At 46.0% G+C, this 8575-nt stretch overlaps 1 protein-coding gene across 1 annotated transcript; it reads right to left on the minus strand.

Annotated features, from left to right (window-relative positions):
* Positions 1 to 1627: 1627 nt before the first annotated feature.
* Positions 1628 to 4469, minus strand: LOC147967497 (uncharacterized). Its single transcript, XM_087523162.1, has 7 exons — positions 4153 to 4469; positions 3949 to 4062; positions 3442 to 3717; positions 3104 to 3355; positions 2818 to 2843; positions 2423 to 2597; positions 1628 to 1909 (listed from the first exon to the last, which is right to left on the minus strand). Exons 1-7 carry the CDS (start codon positions 4219 to 4221, stop codon positions 1628 to 1630), a joined length of 1194 nt encoding a protein of 397 aa, XP_087379288.1. The 5' UTR covers positions 4222 to 4469.
* Between the last annotated feature and the right edge of the window lie 4106 nt (positions 4470 to 8575).

Genomic DNA, 8575 nt, shown 5'->3' on the forward strand with positions numbered 1-8575 from the left:
CCACCCAAGGTTGATGAATGGTTAGAATTTCAATCACGAAAGGCGGACTCAGAAGAAGCTATATTATATGACAATGAAGAGTGGAAGTATGAAGTGAAAGAGCCAGGAGGAACCACAAACGATGGCCGGCAACATGGAGGTCGGGCTTTCAAGGTGTCTTTAACACAATGTGATTGCTCTTGCGGGAGGCCATTGTTGCTTCATCTCCCATGCTCACATTTGTATACCGCCGGTCGCATTAGAAATGTGGACATCAATCACCCACACACCGTGAGGGAGTTGGAGTTCTCAATCATGACGGTCAAGAAAACATGGGCTCCCCGCTTTCACCCATACTTTGACCAATCACAATGGCCGGAGTACCATGGAGTTCAACTATGTCCGGATCCGGAGTTGAAGGTTGTTACACGGGGTAGACATAAAACAAAGCGTTTTAGAGGCGACATGGACGGATGGGGCCATGGTGGCCGCCGCGAAGCGGGAAACGATCAATTCCAAGAGCCTCGTGAGAGCTCCCGTTGTGGTGAATGCAAAGGTCATGGCCACAACAAAAGGAAATGTACGAAACCAAGGAAAAGGTCCAAGAAAAATGATGCAAGCACTAGCCAACAAGGAGCTACACAAGGGAGCCAACCAAGTGGTAGCCAACAAGTGCCAAGCCAACCAAGAGGTAGCCAACAAGTGCGAAGGCAACAACGTGGTAGCCAACAAGTGTGAAGGCAACCAAGTGGGAGCCAACCTAGTGGTAGCCAACAAGTGCCAAGCCAACCAAGTGGGAGCCAACCTAGTGGTAGCCAACAAGTGTCAAGCCAACCAAGTGGTAGCCAACAAGTGCCAAGCCAACCAAGTGGGAGCCAACCTAGTGGTAGCCAACAAGTGTCAAGCCAACCAAGTGGTAGCCAACAAGTGCCAAGCCAACCAAGTGGTAGCCAACAAGTGCCAAGCCAACCAAGTGTTAGTCAAAGAGGATCTAGGCAACAAAGAGGTTGGCAACTAGGACTTACAAGAGGCCGTGGTGGTGGTACTCTAGGCCGTGGTGGTGGTAGAGCTCGTGGTGGTGGTGTTGGCCGTGGTGATGGTCTTGGCCGTGGTGATGGACTTGGCCGTGGTGATGGACAAGGGCAAGGTCGTTATAGAGGAATGTTTGGATACCTCGATGGACCATTTCCGTATGTTGCTCACTAACTATAATGTTTCAAATGTTCTTGTTTTTCATATGTTCTTCTTTTTCATATGTTCTTCTTTTACATGTGCTTCCATTTGTTTTTATTGTCTTTACTAACCATTATGTTTCACTCATTGTAGGTATGGCGGCTTCCCAACCCAACAAACCAACAATGAAGGAGGATGGTGAAGATGAGATGGCGGGATGGTGGGAGAAGGCTGCGAAGAAGCTTAGAGAGGAGGATGCAGCCAAGCTAAAGAATAAGAAGGAAGAGGAGCTTGAGGAGAAGAGGAAGGCTGGTTCACCGACATAATAACTCCAAGTTCACCGACATAACAACTCCAAGTTCACCGACATAACAACTCCAAGTTCACCAACATAACAACTCCAAGTTCACCGACATAACAACTCCAAGTTCACCGACATTACAAATAAAGGACGATGGCTGGTTCCTAAGAAGAGCTAGTTCCTTGAGCGCTTTTTGGCTGCTCCCCCCCTCTTGCTAGCTAACTTCTTCACCTTCCTAGGAAGAGGAACACGCTCCCGCTCCGGCTCTGGTTCCTCCATGTCATCGACATCGTCATCCAAATAGTCATCCAAAGCCGCCATCCGCGAGGTGCCGACCGTCCTTTTGCCTCTTTGGGTGAAGTCTTCAGGTGTGTACTTGTTGATTCCCGTCCTAGGCTTTAGCATGTATGCAGACCTAACCTGGTACGTCCCCAAGGTCATATCATCATCAGCAACCTATGCATCAACAAAAGATATGGAAAGACCGTGTGTGAGGATATAGTTAGCAATGCATCAACAATTGGATATATATGCTCATGCCATACCTCTTGGGTGACCACACCCACATCCTCATCCTCCAAATGATCACCATGGCTCTGGCCCGAAGCGGGATCTGATGGTGTCGCCGACCTAGACCGTTCTGGTGATACATACTCGGGGTCACGACAACCAAAAAGGTTTGATAGCCGCCTTAACTTTTGGCCCTGGCGCTGCAACATGTACAAGTGAATGAGACATCGAACGTAGCAACACATGTTAAGTGCTAGTTTGAAGGAGATGTGAACCTTGATGAATGCTCGAAGTGCACCTTCTCCATCGCTTTTGCCAGCCGGGGTTGTTTCAAGAATAGTCTCGGTCTCATCAGCTGCTTTCTTGATCTGGGCACGCTATGAACAGAAATGGTATTAACGTGTTAGGCAAGCGAAGATGTGAATAGAGTGAATGAAAAGCAAAGAGGGCAAATACCACAAAGTTCATCATTGGAGCTGAAGGGATCACTGAGTTGCCTTTCCTGACTAATGCGTTGTACTGGTGTTGGGCCACCTCATCAAAAACAGTGGGTTCTTCCAAAATCTCCTCAGCATACGCCGGCTTGCATACCTCCACACGGGTACTTGCAAGAAACCATGTGAGATAGTTGTTGAATGCTACAGGGCAGTGCTCACGAAGCTGGACTCCTTTTCCAGCCCTAGCTTGCTCCACACTAAGCGCAAACTGTACGACATACTTTCTGTGATGCTTGGCCCAATCCTTAATCTTCCGCTGCCTTTTCCTATCCAACCTGCAAGTTAGAAACATAATATTAGTAGCATCGAAACCGCCGAGAAGCTGCTAAGTACTCAAGGTTAATTATATCTTATGCGTGTAGCAACTTGTCTGTGTCCTCCCACTCCCTGGAACAAACCAAACTGACGGCGCACTTGATGTGGGAGGTGAAGCTCAACCGCCTAGTTGCATATGAGTGGGCACCGCATACGCCAGAGATCCCTATCCCTAGTGCACATCGGATTCAGTCTGAACTCTAAAGGGTTACCAAAACTATCTCCTGTTCCATACGGCTCCCATATCACCTGCAAAATGGGATAGAATGCAAAATTGATATCTACTTGCAATAGAAGCATCATAATCACTTATGCAATGTCAATTCACCTGCTCAGGCGTGATCGCGTCAAGCTCGCTCTGGTACAACTTGTACATGACCGAGGGATCATCTGTCGTCTCATTTATCACATCCCACTTGTAAGCCCAAGTGGGTAGCCGTAGTAGGTCACCTTTGTCGTCCCAATCATCGTACTTCACCTTCTTCGGACGTCCAACCGGCAAACGCTCCCAGCTCCATATGGAAAGTGCAAGCAAACAACCACCAATACCTCCAGATGACCTACAACAGGCTTCGTCCAACTGCACATAAAAGAGAACATGGTTCAATTAAGAGCAAGATCGCATTCATAATGTAGCAATGAAGTGAAAAGGAAACAACTTCATACCTGTCTATACAAGTAAGCCAGTGTCGCCGAACCCCAACTCCAATTGCTATCGAAGACGGTCAACGCCTTCAGCCACATCCATGGAGCATTCTTGCCTGTGCCATCAGCAAACACAGTCCTGGATATCACATACCACATGTAGACATGAGCATATGTCTTGACCGTGTCCTCATCAGCTTCCGATGGGCAAGTACCAAAGTGCTTAGTAATCCACGTGAAAGTAGCACCGGCTGCGACTCTTTCCTTCTTCTTATTTTCTGCTGCTGGTTCCGGAGGCTCCGGAGGAACCATACCGATAAGGGCATGCATCTGCGCGCGCCACCCATCGGAATCGGTGCTCATACATAGAGGATTCCCATCGATAGGAAGACCGGTGATCATAGCAATATCCTGGAGCGTCACTGTCATCTCCCCGGTCCGTAGATGGAAATTATGTGTCTCCGGCCGCCAATGATCAATAAGCGCGGTGAGTGCTGGAGCATTGTTGGGTGGCGTCGACCGTCTGACCATACGAATGAAAGGGAGAAGTCCTGTCTCCCTTACATACGGTGTGTATCGCTCATCATAGAGCATCCACCCAAGGGTGACCCCGTGAGAACGAAGCTTCAAAGGTGCAAGCTCCTACAAACAAACAATTCATAACATTACATATGGGGCATTTGTGTTTGAAATAAATACGAAATTCATAAAACAGGCCACTTTCATTATTACCCGCTGCTCCACCGCCATAGCGTACGACCGGTGTTGTTTGTCCCAGTGATCATCGAGAAGCCAAACCATCCTAACAATTTTGAAAGAAAGCTTTCTTGTCAACACGATTATCTTTTGAATACAAATAAACTAAAGTACGCCTACTAGATGCAACCGTACCAATCTATGTATCCAACCATATCAAATCAAACAAAACTAATAAACTAGGATTTCACAAATAACTAGGCCTACTTCATACAAATAACTTTTCCATAAACTATGCCTACTTCATACAAATAACTCTTCCATAAACTAAACTAGGGTTCCACAAATCAAACAAACAAGGGTTGTAATACATGCAAAGTTCTAATACATGCAAGATTCAAATCTAATCTAATCAAACAAGGATTCCCCAAATCTTCAAAATATCATATTTTCTATGGATAGAAAGAAGGGGATCGGAGGAGAGTACCTTCTAGGATGGATTGGTGAAGAAATGCACGAACCAAATCGTCGGATCTGAAGGATTTGGGAGAGGGGGAGAGGAGGAAGCCGCCGGCGCGCCTGTTCTGTAACTGCTGGAACGAATGGGTGGGGTGGGGGGAGGGGGAGGGGGAGGGGGCGGCTGGCATCTAAGTCACAGTGCAGCGCCTATGGGCCGGGCGCTGCACATTACATGTGTGGCGCCTGGCTCGGAGGCGCTGCACTACTAGGTGCGGGCCCAAGGGCTGCCACGGTGGACAGGCGTGCAACGCCCCAGAGCTGGGAGTTGCACCGTAGGGTGTGGCGCCTGCGTGACGGGCGCTACACAAAAGGGTCAGTGCTGTGAAATAGTTTCATGGGCACTTCATTCCGTGAATTGCTTTCGTCCCAAGGTCAAAATTGTCAAATTTGCCGCGGAGGAATGGAGATGTTGTGTGGATAAGGGACATGTTGTGCGGCTCGGTGGGAATTTACTGCCTATTGCTTCTTTTTCTTAAATCAATCGTTGTTGCTGGAAGCTGCTGGATGCACCGAATTACATTGGATCTATGTGCGATTGTTCTAGGCGTTCCAACAAATGGTTATCTGACCCTAAAGAAAAACAAATGGTTATCTGCTAGGTGTCACCTCCTCACATTGGTCCACTGTGATTATTTGATTGTACCGCCTTACACTTTGATAGTAACAGTTTCAACTTAGTAAGCCATATGCTAATATTCATGTGACTATGATCTCGAAAATAAAAGTTCATAGAAAAGGAACAAAAACCTTCACTGAACTTGTACCTGTATTGTGCTGCCGATTGCAAAAAGTTTTATCCTAAATGAGCACCTACTAGAAAAGCTTTCATTTTTATGGTGATGACGGCGAGTGCGTGTGGTTCGGTCTTCAGGCCAAGTTCAAATAGTGCAAAAGAAAAGGAACAGAATACATTCTTGCAAACCAAGCAACCAACATATTCTAAAAAAATGAACGTAGTAAAACATGTTTGTTTTGAATATTGACAAATAATGTAGATAAACAATCCCACTTCAATGCACCAGTACCCTTCCATCCAAAATAAATTCATTTGCATTGAAACTCTTTTGAAATTATAAGAAAATACTTTTGAATTAGTTATTAGACTCTCAAATAGTATATAACAATTTCACTGTCTATAAATCCCGCTAAAAACACTCACACCATTCCTCTTCCACCCGATGATAGTGTTAATATATGAAGGAGGAGCCACCAAAGGACATCCCAACGACTTTCCCAACTTTATACTAACAGTCCTTTTTTTATTCCGGATACCGAGCTTGTGTGTGTGTTTTAAGATAAAAAGTGTTTCAAATTTTTATTGCTTTAAAAAAATCATGTTTTAAATATGTTCACATTTTTTTAATGCACAACACTCCCACAAAAATGTTCCAATTTTTTAACAAATTCAATTAAAATTGATCAAAAAATATGTAATCATATTTCAATTCTAATAAAAAGATTAAAAGTCTCAAAAATAATAATTAGTTTGAAACAAAGAAATATTTGTGTTTTCTGAAAAGTAAGAGATAAAACCGATTACTAGACTATTCCATGCACCACTGCTCTTCAATCAGGTGAAAGATGTTAGGATGGATTATTTACGTCCACGCATCAGACTCCAAAAAGTGATAATATTATAAACTTATAACCGATGTTTATCAGAACTGGATATAAGAAATGGCACTTACTGTCACACAGAGCATGTTTTACGATATTTTTAGCCCGTTGCAACGCACAGGGATTTGTACTAGTATCTACAAAACAAGCTCATCAATATAATTATATGAGTTCACGCAGGAGGAAGAGGGCGGCGGGGTTGGGTGAGAGCTCTCGGTTGGGCCTCCGCTGGTCTGGTTTGGTTTGGTACTTTGGTTGGGGGTGAGGAGGTTGGGTAGGGTAGGCTTCTTTTTCTATTTTCATTTGAACTCTTTGACCGCCAACTCTGTCCAAAGTATATTCGATAGATAGCGCGTGGAAACTAGATGTTTCGGGATGTTTTCAAAGGTGAGCGCGCGGGAGCGTGATATTTTCAGGATTTTATGGGGTAAGAGCGCGGGAGCCATGGACTCTGAGCGCGGGAGTTCAAAGAAGCAGATTTCTTCCTTCGTCCCTATTGATTAATCCGGTTGTCTCACGGATTGCCCTCAGGGTCATAGAGCCAATCCCAAACGTTCATCTTTTCTTGATCCGACGGTAGAGAACTTGTGTCACACGGATCACGCCTAATAAAAGCTTGCCTAGGTACTTTTTTATGTTGGTAAAAAAAGTACGTATATTAGAGAACAAGTTTAGTATGATTGTATGAAACTTTAAAGGTTTAAAAATGGTATTTTTGTAAGTGCGACCTCTAGAACTTTTTTTCACGTGGAACCCACTCATCAATATGTTAAAAGAGAAATACAGGAGCACAGTGATCTAGACTACGGCCTTCCGAGTGCATCCCGTCGGACCGGCCCTTGAGTCGACAGCGTCTCTTACATCAGTATTGAGACGAGGAGACAAGGAGGAGGCCGGTTCACTCCGTCGCGGCGAGGCGATTGGGCGCTGACAGTGAACCGGGCGGAGACGTGCGCGGGACGGTACGGGCGCAGTTTCACGTATAAATAACGCGACTGCATTCTTCCTTTCCGTTGATACATCATACATGCTGCGCGCTCGCGCTCGCGGAAGTAGCGATCATGCATGCATGGAAGCCACGCACAACCATGGATTATAAGTAATTCTGAATGAACGACCACACCTGCACACATCTGAGGATGTTGTTTTGCTAACGCACGAATGGATTAGCTCAATGCATGATGATTTAGTATAGGCCTTTTACAGCCAATCGATGTCGTATGGACGGATTCGAACGAATAAACATTGATTTGCCAGTATCAGCAAGAGATTTGCTCTGGGATCTTGAGGTTTGGTACGCAGCAATACATTAGCATTATCTCACGATTTCAGATCGAGCAAAATTATCAAGACACAGAATCAAAATGATATCTCTCTCCGTACCTGAGAAATGAAAACAATACTGTGTGTCTCTTGGCCTGAGAAAAAAAAAACAACTTGAGGTGCCATTTTCCGGTTCATTATTTGCTGACCTAGAAATGGAGATCGAGATACCATTGTCAAAGACGGTGGTTGAGCGGTTGGAATTCGTGAGATCGCGGATCGAAGGGATCGATCGTACTCCATACGTGCACCACCGGCACATTTTCAAATGAAAAGATTGTTGGGTCGTACATGACCGAGAATCAAGATCATACCATACCGGCCATCTTTATCTTTCCAGCATATTGTGGATTGTTTAACTATGAACTTGGATTGAAGAGCGTCATCTGTTTAACTGTTTTCCGATGACGCGTCATGCATAATATAAGAGTGCAAGTACGTAATAAGCATCCAGTTTAGCGAGGGCACTCAGGCCAACTCCAACGCAAACCCCATATCGTCCGGGTTTGTCCGTTTGCGGATAGATGAGCCGGCCGAACGCGCATCTTCATTCTTAAATTATGTCTGTTTTTTGTCCAGCTTGACCTGTTCTAGACGCATAGTTGAGCGATCTTTGCGATCACACGGATAACGAATGGACAGGCACGCGGCGTCTCGGGTCCGCCTTGGGCCCGCGTGTCGGCCGTCCAACCACCTCCCACCGACCCTAGTCAATCCGCATGGATGGTTGGGCCCGCAATTTAGCCACCCAGACGACCCCCGGCCACGTCCTTTTTTATGGCAAAGTCGTGGACTTCCACTTCCACTGCCACTTCCCTATCTCCGTCCACTTCCCCACCATTGCCCCCTCCATCGGAGACACCAAACCCTAACCGTCGTCCACCTTGCTCCCCGTCGGCCATGGGGTTCTGGAAGTGGCACCCTGGCAAGAAGAGCAAGCACGACCACGAGGCGGGGTCGTCGTTCGCGTCGTCCGAAAGTGTGGCCAGCCACTCCACCT

Source organism: Triticum urartu, chromosome 5A (genome assembly GCF_056163025.1).
Source record: "Triticum urartu cultivar PI428250 chromosome 5A, HENAU_Tu73, whole genome shotgun sequence".
Taxonomy (NCBI): Eukaryota; Viridiplantae; Streptophyta; class Magnoliopsida; order Poales; family Poaceae; genus Triticum; species Triticum urartu.

Excerpts from the sequence above, each read along its gene's own strand:
- LOC147967497 (XM_087523162.1), bottom strand. The coding sequence starts at position 4,221 with ATGGTTTGGCTTCTCGATGATCACTGGGACAAACAACACCGGTCGTAC. Across the intron at positions 2,598-2,817 it reads GACACAGACAAGTTGCTACA|CAACAACTATCTCACATGGT; the intron begins CGCATAAGATAT and ends CCCTGTAGCATT. Across the intron at positions 1,910-2,422 it reads CAGCTCCAATGATGAACTTT|GTTGCTGATGATGATATGAC; the intron begins GTGGTATTTGCC and ends GTTGATGCATAG.